General features: G+C 38.2%; 1 protein-coding gene across 1 annotated transcript; it reads left to right on the top strand.

Annotated features, from left to right (window-relative positions):
- Window positions 1-52: 52 nt before the first annotated feature.
- Window positions 53-14,080, top strand: spef2 (sperm flagellar 2). The gene is made up of 39 exons (XM_040050460.1): window positions 53-459; window positions 717-819; window positions 919-1,171; window positions 1,361-1,519; window positions 1,702-1,845; window positions 1,948-2,024; window positions 2,164-2,374; window positions 2,557-2,745; window positions 3,752-3,939; window positions 4,820-4,991; window positions 5,217-5,439; window positions 5,578-5,651; window positions 5,795-5,858; window positions 5,978-6,018; window positions 6,238-6,341; window positions 6,476-6,723; window positions 6,840-6,909; window positions 6,998-7,152; window positions 7,309-7,494; window positions 7,649-7,782; window positions 8,035-8,162; window positions 8,307-8,445; window positions 8,572-8,709; window positions 8,799-8,944; window positions 9,059-9,124; window positions 9,209-9,287; window positions 9,527-9,586; window positions 9,684-9,807; window positions 9,883-10,008; window positions 10,180-10,318; window positions 10,651-10,723; window positions 10,829-10,985; window positions 11,086-11,192; window positions 11,326-11,508; window positions 11,757-11,849; window positions 12,204-12,374; window positions 12,453-12,662; window positions 13,119-13,241; window positions 13,825-14,080. Exons 1-39 carry the CDS (start codon window positions 402-404, stop codon window positions 13,888-13,890), a joined length of 5,181 nt encoding a protein of 1,726 aa, XP_039906394.1. The 5' UTR covers window positions 53-401; the 3' UTR covers window positions 13,891-14,080.

Here is a 14,080-nt window from a genome sequence, read left to right as displayed (position 1 = left end):
TTTTTAATAAACATTTTAACCATAATCAACGTGCCCAGTGTGCTACTATTAAGTCCCCATTACAAGTTATTATTTTCCTTTAATGTCTGATGATGGTCGTGTAGCTAAAAATACTTTTGTCACTTTAGTATTAAGTAGCACAGGTTCTGGATCGGTTAGCAGTTATTAATTCTAGTTTTTAATTACACTTGTTTGTGAAATAAAAACTGATCCAGGGTAAGCTGTACTGAGGCGTTCTAATAACGCCACCGGTAATGTTGATAGGGCGCCATGGCAACGGTGTACCAGTGGGATATGCTCCGCTGTTTTTTCTGACGTTATCCTGGGGCTAAAATGTCATAGTCTTAGTAGCGTTAGGTGGTGTGTTGTCTGAGTATAAATGTAAGAGCTGAAAAAGTACGATGTCGGATATATTGTGCCGGTGGCTGAACCAGGAGCTCCAGCTGTCAAAGGCTGTAGGTAAGTTTGTCCAACGAACTAGCTGCTAGCTTAATGAAGCTAAAGTTCGGTATAGATGTTGTTATTAGCTCCTGGACGCTAAAAAGACAAAGGGCTAGTCCATCTATAAAGTCAACAATCCAAGGGATATTATTTCAAAGTTAATACACAATACTCATCAACACGTTAACTCATTAAGCCAATAGTTTGTCTGGACTGCTCAAAATATATTATACCAGTCTTTGTTTGGGTAAATGACTAAATGTTCATCTCTACAGAGCCAAAGACCATTGCCAAAGATTTCGCCAGTGGTTACCTAATGGGGGAAGTTTTGCATAAATATCAGCTGCAAAACGATTTCAATATGTTTATGAAGAAAGAGTAAGTTGCCCCTTTTTTCTGTCTCTTAGCTACAGGTGCTTAATTCTGCAGTTCATTTAAGGTGTTCATAATAAGTGTAAATCACACCTTTCGTTTTAGCACCTCTGTCTCCAAACTGAATAATTTTACCCGCCTTGAGCCTACTCTCCAATTACTTGGGATCTCCTTCGACATAAACACAGCCCAAGACCTAATTCAGGAGAAGCAGGGGGCTGCCACACGCCTCCTATACCAACTCTATGTCTCACTTGAGAAGAACAGGAAAGCAGAAATTAGTGGGACAATGATGGAAATTATGCAGCCAGCAGGATGTGCAAGCCTGCACAAAAAGGAGCATCAGATCTATTCTGACGTAAGAGGGCTGTTTGTTGAGTTTTGTATGTGGTTATTAGAGGCTTTTTTCCTTTTGAAGCAGGCTTGTTTTGATCGGTAAGAAACATATTTAGAGTTTAAAAATGTTTTGCTTTTTACGAATAATGAAAAATGAAATCATGATTTGGGCCCTTAGGTGTATTTTCAAGTGTTTTTTCCTTTCACATAGCGACTGCATCAGGTGGTGAAACGTGATACAGAATTGAAACTTCAGAAAATTTCCCAGCACTATGAGGAGAAATTCCAGCAGTTTGTGGTGACCCCTCCGATCGAGCAGAAGAGACAAGTCAAAGTCCAGGATGAGAAAAGACTGAAGAATATTGACAAGGTGCTGGAAGATTAAATAGAATATTAGCTTACTTAAATTGGTCTATAACTAAAACCCCTTTCCAAATTCTTTCTCATTCTCAGATGGCACACAGTATTTTCCTTTTGTACATTATCTTATATTATGCTATTGCAATAAATAAAGTTTGAGATACTTACTACTCTGAACTGTGTATGTTGCAGTTGCAGGCATTTCATCAGAAGCACAAAGGCATGACTTTTAACCAGACCACTTATATGCAGGTGCCTAAGCCACCTCCATACATTTCACAGCTCAGCCTAAAGAAGAGACAGCAGCAGCAGAAGCGCAAAGAACAGCAAGCACAGGTGTGATAGAGCTAAAAATACTGTAATAATTTCCTAACCCATAGAGGAAATTTCATTTTTGGTCTGTTGTCTCTTGGGTGTTATTGTGTTTTGTTCACATAGATAGTCCAGACTGAAATAGCCCAGTTTGAGACAAACAGGAACAGGAAGATGGTAATTACTGCTGGCTTATCATCAAGGTAAGAGAAAAGGAAAATATTTTATTTACGAACTAAGCATATTTTTAAATGTCTGTTTTAATGGACATTTGTTCCACTCTTAAATCTTTGCTACCATATAACTTTTTACATATGTTTTTTTTTTTTTTTCTATTTTTAGTGGTCAGTCCCCCATAGATTTTTCCCTTGGTAGCAGCAGTCAGGGCCGTGATTTGCTTGGACGTGGAAATAAGGTGATGTTACAGTCCAGCAACAGATACATACAAGAAATCCGAAAGAGGCTGGAGGAAAATGCTGTAGCTTGCAAGGAGAGAGAGAAAAGACAAGACAGATTCCTGGTGGAGCAGCTCAAGGTCCATGAAGCTCAGGAGGTGAAACATCTCGCTGAGAAATATTAATAGCCTTTGTTAGATATACTTAAAAAATCCAGTGGTTCTCAAATGTTTTTCCATCCCTCCTATTTTCTTTGACCTCAAATAGTCTGTTATTTGACTGTCATTTGTCATTTTAACCCCCAAATCAGCTAATTAGCCTCCTCTTCCCCACCCTTCAGGAGGCACGACGAGAGGAGCAACTGGTGAAGCGACTGACACGTCAGACTCAGCAGGAGCAGCGTTTGGCAACCCAGCTACTTCAGATACGTATGCAGAAGGAGGTCATCCGAGAGAACCGCCTGTTCAGAGAACAGCAGTACCAGCAGCGGAGAGAGAGAGACTTCCAGGAAGCTCTGGACAGGGAGGCGGTGAGATAGGATGATATATGAGGACGGATGTCTCACTGCTTTTGCTTTGTATTAGGCTTGGTCAGTAATAGTATTAATTGTCGAGTAGGGATAAAAATAAGAGGCCAGATTTACACAGGTTGTATTGCATCAATAGAATTTGTCATCTTGAAGAGAAACAGATGGACTTGAGAGGTATAGATAAAGGATATACTAAGAGTGTATGAATCATGTCCATTCAGTGGTCACAGATACACTACAGATGACAGATTTAGTGGAAAACAAATTAGTGATGTTCATGGTTCACTATGGTTTCAGTGTGAAAATATAGCTTTTTTGTTAATAGCGTATAATTATTAGCAGTGGTATAGATTTACAGGTTAACTGTTATCACTTTATAACATTATAAGTTTAATTGTCAACAAATCCCAATAAAAGACAAAAAGCAAATATGATGAAACAGTATGGGGGTGGAGCACTGTGGCACAGACGAATAAACGAAACCAGGCTTTGAATACATGAATACACAACAATGCTAAGTACTTTAATTACTGTTTTTTTTTTAATAGTTTTTATGGGATTTGATGACAGTGGCACGAACATAGAGTCACTTAACTAAATGTCAAATATTTTGTATGTTCTCACCATTTTGCGCTGGTTTTATCACTAATTTAATTTCTCAGCGAACATCAGAGGAGAATTTTGTGAAAACATTTTTCAAATTCAGCTGTTATTTACAGAAGAAATGTAGAAAATCATATAATTAAATGTACACAGAATCTCTTATAGGGTCTTTTTGTGCCTTTTTGTACACTAGGCAGTAGTAGTGATAAAATTCTCCTTTTTGTTATTTTTTGTCTTTGTCTTCAGAACTCTTTGTGAATAAAACTTAGTACTAAATTTTATGCAGTAAATGATGAAATGTAATATTTAGCATCTTCCCTAATTTCTTAAAAACACTGGTGATTAGCAGGAACCTTTATACCTTCTCCATTGATTCCCTCTTTCTGACTGGGGTCTCATATAGGCTCTGGCTCAGCAGGCTAAGTTGGATCGTGCAGAAGAGATCAAAAAGGAGCTTGAATTCTGTAACAGGATTGCTGTTGAGAGAACTCAAAGGAAATATAAGAAGCATTTTGAGAACTGCAGGGGCATTTTGGAGCAGATAATGGACTTGGCCACAAAGGTTGGAGAATATCGACTGCTCAATGGAAAGTACGTAACATAGTTGCTTTGTAAAGATGAAGTATAAATGCAGCAAATGGTGTTTGGTTTCAAAACAGACCTCTTGGTCATTTGATAAATGTGTGAAAATTCAAAAATGTGTTATGTATGTTTTCAGAGGGTACCACTAATAAGTTGCAGAAATATTTTTACATTGGCAACTTCATGATGTGAATAATTGGACTAAGGGTGAAAAGAGCACGTACTCTGCTCTATATACAGATTTAATTTGTTTAAATTAGAACACATTTTTTTTCTGAAAAAGTAACTGAAATAATTTGGGCACTTTTTAAAATATAGATTATATTTTATTTTAGTTTCTTTTTACTCAAAAACAATATAGAAAGTATTTTAGGAAAGTACTGACAAACTGAAATCTAACTGGAATTTTGAAGTTGTTTTTAATGTTAATGCTAAAGCACTGCACAGTATGGTGCAAATGCTGATGTGAGTTCAAACCTGTGAAAAAATACCAATATTGGAAACTGTCATTGTACAACTGACCAGTGGTCAAATAAAATCGGGCCATGTAAATGTCCAGACTGTCTTTTCTCATGCTCATCATGCCCCATATTTGCTTTTTTGATCTATCCGTCTATCTGCAATGCTGTATGTATGTTATACTAGGTTTTACATGTCTCATGTCCTGTGTCAGCGCTCCTACTCATGACCAGATTAAGCATCCCTGCAGAGTTTATTTACAGCATTTTCCACCTCAGTGAACATTGATTGACTAAATGAATACATTTAGACAACATTAAGAAACGTATTACGGTTGAATTAAGAGACTGGAGATTGTTCAGATTTATAGTCCATATCCAACCTCAGAATTCAAGCTTTGCCTCCTGTCATTTTCTGCTATGATGTCCAGTCGGATTCCAGAGAAGCTGATGAGAGAGTGGAAGGCATTGCTGTTCAGTGGTCTTCCACTTTACGAGCCAATAAAGGACCGCCAGCCAGGGTTTGGGTTCCGTGAACCACTAGACACTATAGAGCTTCAGAAGCAGGAGATACTCAACAACCAGGACTATGATGAATACACTGTGAGTTTGAAATATGAATGCAGTGTTTCAAACATATTTTGTATGCACATTTGCCTGCCCTTAGCTAACTTTTGTTGACGAGGTAACTTTATTTAGAATAAAAAGTGGCATTGTTTGAGCGATTGAGCTACATTTTTGACATTGAAGAAGTGTGTATCTAAATTCAAGTACCCGATGCTATCTGAATGCCTAAGGTCCTCTTTGTCTTTGACATACGTTTGTCAGAATATGATGGGTGAGTGGGGATGGCCAGAGGAAGCTGTGGAAGTGAAATTACCCGTGACCAACAATGATATTCTTGGGTACATTGTCCAACGACTGAGGAACGTTGTTGATCCACCCATCACTGAACCATCATCATCCCTGTTTCCACACTTTATCCTTAAGGCCTGTGTCCTTGGAAAGTTTTGCTCTGGCAAGACCACCTGCCTGTCCAAGATTGCTGAAGGCATGATATAAGAAATGCATATACAAACACAAAGTTAATCTCCACTTAAATCTTTACTTATATTATACTTGTATTATAAATGGATATTGGATATAATTGCATGGTTAGTTGTCACTGTATGTATTGTTTCTGCTTCAGCACATGGCATCTACGTCTTATCGACTGATACTTTGATTGAAGAGGCACTGAATGCTCACAAGAACGGAGAGAAGGTTAGTTAGAGACAGTAAAATGAGTACTGTAACTTTAGTAGCATCCATTGTTATTATAAATAGACTTTAAAAGATTTTTCACGGCAAACATTTCAGTTATTTCTGCTGTCATTTCAAACAATTATTTTGGACAAAATTAACAGGGCACAGCGCAGCAGCGTGAGGAAGACAATGAGCAACCTCTCGCAAACACATCAGTGAAATCTGGTGGGTTACTGAAGGTCTAATGATTTTATTCTACTCTGTTTTGTATTATACACGATGGTGTGTTTCTTTGCTTAGTATACAAAGCTGTTATCATCACTTCTTTTTTCATCTTTTTCCAGATCTTGAAAACCAAGAAGAAAATAGAGCTGGTAATGCAACAGTAAGTGCTGTTTGTGTACTGTATGTGTTGTATTTATCATCTTTGAATTTACTTATCATTTTTCTATTTACTTATACTACGTAACAGCCTATATCCATTTTATAACACCAATCTGCCTGAGGGAAATTGTTTTTGATCTTTGTTGTTAAAAAAAACAAATATATATTTGGAAAATCGAATGATTTGGAATTTGGGTAAAAGCTTTTCTTACTTTTCCAGCTTTCGAAGCGAGCCATACAAGGAGCTGCTGTGGAAAAAGAGCTGAGGAAAGGGAACACTATCCCTAATGAGCTGTTAGTGGACATTATAGTAGAGGCGATCAGGTGAGAAATGTTGAGGCCATTGTCTTAATTTTACCAGTAAATGTCACGTTGGTAATAGAAATCCAAATATTCATATACAAAATGAACAACAAATCACGCTCTACATAGTGAAATAATTATTGTATCTGCATTAGTCAGCTTCCATCTCAGTCAGGTTGGATTCTGGATGGATTCCCATATGACATCGCTCAGGCACATCTTCTAGAGAAAGCCCTTGGTGGAGATGTATCCTTAGAAAAGGAAGTTGTAAATAGCAGCAAGAACCTTGCTAAAGATCCCAATCCACCAAAACCTCCACCACCCCCTGCACCTGTGCTGGACCTGGTTTTGCTCCTGGATATCCCTGATGAGCATGCAATCAGTCGTGGATACACTAAAATGGGTTTGATAAACTCTTAGGAGCTTAAAAATGTATATTAAGATTCACCCAGAATTTAACTGTTAGGCTGTGTTTACATGAAACAAGTTAAATCTTAGTGTAATGTTTATATTGTGCAGATCTGGACGATGCTCCTAGAACCTCCCAGCATGCAGACAAGAATGTGTATTTGGCACAGATTGGACACAGGTACAAAAGAAGAAAATAGGGAGCTTAATTTGAAGGAATAACCTTTGTTCTGTGTCTGTTAATATCCAACATGATTTCTTCCCTTCAGGATAACAGCTTTTCAGGATACCTGGCCAAAACTGGAGAAATGGTTTGGCGAAAAGCAAAACATTTTGGTCCGTGTTGATGCAGATGTAGACGTTCAGGAGCTTTACAGTAGGGTGGAGTCTATCCTGCATCAAGCTATGTTGAAAACACAGGGAGGTGAGTGGTTGGTGTTTTGTAATTCAGCTCAATTTAGTGAACTTGGATTGTCATCGTCCTTGCCTATGCTTCCAGGATATTTATATAGTAAACTAAGTGTTGTAGATCACTTCTTCATAGCATTTACTTTCAAATTATGACATATTCTCTTATCAGCTTTTTCCAGTCCTCCTGTTGAAGATGCTGTACTAGACAGTGCAAAAGCTCCCAAGTTGTCCTCTTCAAGTGTACCTTCAAGTGTACCTTCAGGTGTAGACCAGCCTACAACTCTCACTGAAGAAACTATTGAGCCCACAGAGTCCTGCTCCAGCCTTAAAGAGGAAGAGGTCCAAAGTCTCAGAGGTGACTTGCTCAGTATTCTGCTAATTTAAACAATTGTGTGTGTCTTTTCACTGACTTGTTTTAGGTCATTTGATATTTTTGACAAATAAGTATTTTAGGGTGGTTTGGCACTAATTTGTGATTATTTACGTATTTTTTCTTGCTTTCTCAAAAGGGCCCAGTAGGAGTGCATCAGTATCCTCAGTGTGCAGTGTTAGCTGTCAAGGAGCCCCCAAAAACTCACCTAAGTCTAAGTCTTTCTGCCCCCGATCATCTGTCCAGCTCTATGTGAATGAGCCACTTCCTCCAGTATGATACGACCCTGTATACATTTGTTGTCTTCCCTGAAAGATTTAGTTTTGTTAGTTAGCGGATATGACTCCCTGGAGGTAACTATAGGGAGGCTTTATTACACAATTTAGTCCATGAGCAGTTTCAGAGTTAATGAGATTTATTAGATGAAATTCGTTGCTATATATCTTCTGCTGCATTAAAGAGTATTTTGTTTGGTTTTGTCTTTTTTTACTCTGTCCTCTCATACTTCCATTTGATCCTGTCTAGGAGATCCCAGAGTACCTGTGCTCATACTGGGGCACATTGTGCGATTCTTATGTAGACGGTGTAAAGACGGTGATGCAAGAGCTGCGCTTGCAACGCTCTGTTATCAACCATCACCTGTTTAATATTAGGTATTCTGCCAAGCCTTTGTTTAAACCTATAGGTCAGAAATGTTTTACAAATAAAAGATGAATTTTCATTGAAAACAATCATTTATGAAAACTGGTGCTATATTAATTTATTAATGTGCATTCTTTGGTTTTTGGTGTCTGCAGAGAGCATTACAAACATTATTTGGGGCGCCCAGACTTAAAGCAGGAGTTAGTGTCTCAATGGCAGAAGAACTTCAACAGCATACCCGATGATATGAAAGAAGATGAGGATACCAAAGAAGAGCTACATCTGAGATTGGATGTAAGACTTTACAATACAAAACAAAACAAATATTCCTAAAATCATGAAATTTGTATTAAAAACCAATAAAATAAACTTAAAATAAAAAAACATATATTTATGATTTAATGATTTGCGGGCATACAGGAGCTACGTGAACGTTTGTGGGACATTACTGACAAGCGTAAGGAGCAGGATGAGCAAGAGAGGGCTTCTCTCATGAGTGATGGTTGGTTGGAGGAGCACATTGTTGTTCTCGTCAACCACCACTCTATACTTACGCAGGTAACATTGTAGTTTTTGTTTTGGCTATGTCTCTTACATAAAATGTTTCTTAAATATCACCATAATCTTTGATTGTTAATGCTGTGTAGGTGGAGTTGAACCGCTTCCAGGAGACGCTCTGTATTCTCAGGGTCTACTATTTAAGCATGTGTGGACAGATGCTTCCCAAACCACTCTCAACTTTTTTTTATGTTCCTTTAATGGAAAACACAGAAAATAAGGATCAGGATGAGAGGCAAGATGTATATTATTATTAGCCACTCAGACATATTAATACATATTAATTAGTGAAATGATAGGATGCTAAATATTTACACATAATGAGCACAGAAAGTTTTTGTTTCATCAGAAGTGAACCACCAGGATCAAGTTTGTGCAATCTGGATGAAGGAGAGGACAAGAAGAAGTTACATTTGTAAGGGAGAAGCACACTTGCACTAGTTTTCATTGTTTGTTGTTCAGTCATAGAAACACTTCCCTGTTTTGTTTTTTTCTTTAGTACTCCACTCACCAGACATCCTGACGCCTCTGGAAGGGTGTCCAAGACAAAAGGCCAAGATCAGCCAGAACCTGTTCAAGTCAGATTTCCTGTCTCTCTTTATGTGCCCTTTATTTTTCAGCGTACACACACACACACACACACACACACACACACACACACACACACACACACACACACACACACACATAGACACATCTTGCTAATGTTAATGGATTTTAGATGCGGTTTGTGAATTTGTACCTTAACTTACATAAAAATGTTGATGTTATTGACCATTTCACTTTTTAAAAAATTTTTTTTTTTTTTTTATAATAGCCACCACACGAAAAACTGATATCTGGCTATGAGGAAGCACTCACAGCTATCAGCAATCTGGTAATGGTCTATGTATATTTCTAAAAAAATTCATGGAGGTATTTTTATGGAAGCATATACTTGATTTCTGAATGGAATGGATTATATATTTCTATAGGTGTCAGGAGAAACAGACCGGTCGGAGATAAAAGAGCAGGACGAGAAACTACCAGAGAAAGAAAAGGAGAAAGCCTCCACAAGTGAAAATAAAACCAACAAACAAAAGGAGTCATCCAAAAAAGGCATGTCTCATGTAGATTATTAATAAAGTCATAGTGGTGCCCACACAACTTTCACTGTTCATTTTGTTGCTCCAGATCAGTCATCCCTACCACAGACACCCAGCCAGGCAACAGCCGAGGAGAGAAACTCAGAGAAGCCTTATAATCCTAAAGTTAGAGAAAAATTGCACGGAGAATATTCAGCTGCAGTAACTCATGAGGGTATACACACACACACACACACACACACACACTAAGAGAGGCAGTGGTTTCTCTCTCTGTCTCTTATATCCATCTATTTATGCATTTTGAGTTGTGCACATACATGCAGATGTGTTGATGTATATATGGTTGTTGTGTCCCTCTGTTTGTGTGCATGTGCCTGCTTTCTAGAGGATGCGGTAAAGGCCCGCATTGCACTGGTGAAAGCTCATGGTCTGGTGATGGTACAGTCTCTGCAAAGCACAGCAGAAGAGATTTTTGGCAACATGGAGAAGTGGCTACACGAACGCTATCTTGCAGAAATGAAGAGGTATGGTACAGTGTGAGCATCAGCTTGAAACAGTCTTCAGATCTAGTAACCTGTCAGTGTAATTGCATTATCTAAGCCTCACAATTTGCAAAGGGTATCACCACACGTTTGCCCCTTGATGTAATTTTTATTTATTGTGCGACAAATGATTTTAGTATGTCATTGTTACCATAATGCTATACATGTATGTCAATAGGTGCTTTTGCCACTAAGATAAATGTTATACTAATGGTCAACTTTTTATACACTATTTTTGAATCAGAGAGATTTTCTGTCATAAATGGCATAAAAGAAATTCTTCATATTTTATGAGTCTTTCTTCTTTTCTTTAGCATTGACCAATTAACAGAAGTGGTTCACCACCATATAGAGACTGGTGCTAAGTTGAAGAATGAGCTGGTGTTGGTAAGTAATGACTTCTTTCTTATATATATATATATATATCACATTTTAATAAATTATTCCAGAAGAATCTGACACTTCCATCATTTTCCATATTCTATTCATCAGGAGTGTTCTGACTTCTATCTGAATGGAGACTGCCGTGTGGTTGCTAGCCCACTTCCCCCTCCCCGTCCACCTCCTTTGGAGAAACCCATGAGGTCCACCCCAACCATAGCTCAGCTAGAGTTACTGTACCAGCAGCTATACAGCATTTCTCCATCAGGTGCAAATTGGAGAGACAAGCTCTGGTGTGGAGCAATTAATTCTACAGTAATGTCTGTCAGTTAATCCATTATTTACTTCTCCTCCCTGCTGACTTTAAGGCTTCATGTCTACGTCTGGGTTCTTCAGTTTGCTCAAAGATATCATAACTACTAACATGGGCAAAGACACCTTGCCTGAGCCCTGGATGGACAAAAGTGAATCGCAGGTACAGAAACTTTTAGAGTTGAGTAATAATATGTGACAGTGTGGTTTAAAGACTGCAAAACATTTCTGCCTCATGTTGTTCTGTCATATTATGCAGATTTTGCAAACAGTGTTATTGTCTGTTCTGTTCCCAGTTGATGGAGATTGTGTCTTCATTGACGGACAGCTATGAGCTGGTAGACTGGCGTCGGTTTCTGCTCAGTGCTGCTCTTCCTTGGCCATTTCCTTTGTTAAGTCAGCTGCTGGATGTGCTACAACAGTTCAAGGCAGCAGATACTGGTGACACAGGCTATATAAATGAGGAGAACTACTTGAGAGTAAGTCCATTTGTTGCTTTGTTAACTGTAACATTTTAACTGATTTTTTAAAAGTCACATTAAATCATTCTACTCTAGATAAAGCTACCCTCACACTTTCTATGACCCTTCTTGTTCCGTGATCAGGCCTTGGTTTGAGTTATAATATCGCATTTAGACTGTATTATGTATTTGGTAGAGTATAAAATGAAATACATACCTCCCTAAAAGGAAGTGATTAAGTAGCTTTTCTGCCTCTTTGTCATCAGACAGAGTTGTGGTTCTCCACTGAAAGTGTCCAGACTGTTCCCGAGGACCCCTCTGAGCCTGTACCTTATGTGCGTCTGGCCAACCTTCGCAAGGTGACTTCCTATCAAGCCTAAAAACTTGGTTGGGTTGTTTCACTGCCACAGTGGTAAATTTAGATGGGCGTAGTGCACGATCAACATAAATGAAAAAAAAAAGACAAAAAACCCCCACAAAGTGTAAAAACATCAATGGTGCTATAGAGCATTTTCCAGCTTTTGAAATGTTACAATAAAAAATGCCATTTTGTTCATTTCCATATTGTAAAAATCATTAACCTACAACACAAAAGGGAGTGGATCCAGTCATTCTGATCATTTTCTAATTCTCCATCATCTTTTTTTCAGGTTAAATGAGCTGCAGTTAATAAATGAATTAACTGTAAAATGTGGTCTTTTTTCTTTCCTCAGTTCTTTTTCCACATGTTTGCAGACCACTCCTTCTCTCCCTCTCGATTGGATTATGTGTCCATGCTGAAGTACTTTGCTGCAGACCCCAACCCCACACAGGGCTTCATCCGAGCACTTAGCGTGGTCCTTGGTCAAAAACTCACGCATTCCTCACTGAGCCATCTTGTCAAAGTGAGTATGTAAAAGGAAAAGTATCATGCAAAATCACTGCATTACATTTCACATTATCATTGTGGGTTGTGTATTCAGTCTATGCCCATCATAGAAGAGAATGCAGACTTCTCCTCCTCTGAACTTGACTACAAGGAAGAAGGGGCTCTCAGTGCTTCAAGCATTTTGGGGGATGAGCAGGAAGTGTCGATTCCTGCTCTCCTTTCTGTCATCTGCCACAAAATCACTAAGATGGAAGACAAAAGCCACGTTCCCTCCGGCAGCCCGAATCAGAAGGAGCACACTGCGGTATGGATGCCTATGAGAGCTCAAACTGAGCATTTAGTAAATTTAATAAATAAAAATTACAACTAAAATAAATGAAGGATTAGATTAATTTGGAAAATGAATAAATGTAGAAAAATAGGTGAGGTCTTATCTCAGCAAGGCTTTATAATTTTTGTAAGTCCTACAAGATCACACACTTGTTACCTTCCAGGCACTATGTTTAGTCTTTTAATGGTACTATGATTGAGGTGCTGTCAAAATAAGATGGACCCCTGAAGAAAATCTCCAGTATAACAAACTGTCAGTTGTTGTATGTGTGTAATAGCAGAACTGAAGAACAGATGCATTTCCAAGGACAGGATTAGGAGCCATTAGGAGCAATGATAACAAAGCGTATCATGACCATGAGCATAAATAATAACCATAACACTAAGCACTTCTCTAATGATAATACTATTACTGTCTGCTGGCCTGCAGAACCTGGTGGAAGTATTCAGAGAGCTGGGATATGATCCTGAGGACCATGTCCCTTTTTCCATTCTCTCTCAGCATCCTTCTGTTCTGTCGCTGATGGAGAGTTGTACACACCACCAGCTTGTGGTAAGTTTCTACTTACTGACTCACCAGTATTGATCATAGTTTGTTTTTTACTCTGACCCATGGCTTCAGTGAGAGTCCAACATTGCATAACCTTTGTCCTCTCCTACACTGATCAGTCATGCCTACTTATCTACAGTTGTGGTTTACGTGCGCTCATCATGAGTTATTTAGAGCTCTTGATGATTTCTTTGAATTGTTCTTTTGCACAGTATACATCTTTAATTACTTTAAAAAAATGCAGTGCAAATACTTGGATTTTTAAAAAATTATTATTTTCTCTAATCACACAATTTCAAAAGTATGCAAACAGGCATACTCATATACGATATTTGCCTATTTTTCGCTTAGCAAGTTGCACCTTGACCAAATGACCAAATGCTTTTGATTACCATCAACAAGCTTCTGACATAATTCTGGCTGGATATTTGACAACTTTTCTTGGCAGAAACTTCATCCGCCCTGGAAAAAGAACACTTTAAAGAAATCATTAAATGCCCAAAATGATGATGGCTGTAAACTCAACTGTATATTTAACATAATGTGCAAATGTATTCTCACTGAGTATTCTCTCACTGTCCTTCAGAACATTCATGGAGTGTTACTGGACAGTCAGCATGGAGGAGAGACTAACAGCTCAAGACTTTCATAAAGGATAAGATAAAGACATAATTCTGGCCGCACTGTGAAGAACTCTAACTTGGGAAATGCACATGTGGATGCTTTTGAAGTGTTCTAATTACTTTAATGTTTAAAATGCTATGTTAATAGGTGTGCATCCATACACTGGTGTTGTACTACATATTTGAGATGGGAACAATAACATATGGTGGTGGATTGAA

This window comes from Simochromis diagramma, unplaced genomic scaffold (genome assembly GCF_900408965.1).
Source record: "Simochromis diagramma unplaced genomic scaffold, fSimDia1.1 OVJJ01000131.1, whole genome shotgun sequence".
Taxonomy (NCBI): Eukaryota; Metazoa; Chordata; class Actinopteri; order Cichliformes; family Cichlidae; genus Simochromis; species Simochromis diagramma.
The sequence above is the reverse complement of the archived record's forward strand: the minus strand, read 5'-3'. Positions and strand labels throughout refer to the sequence as shown.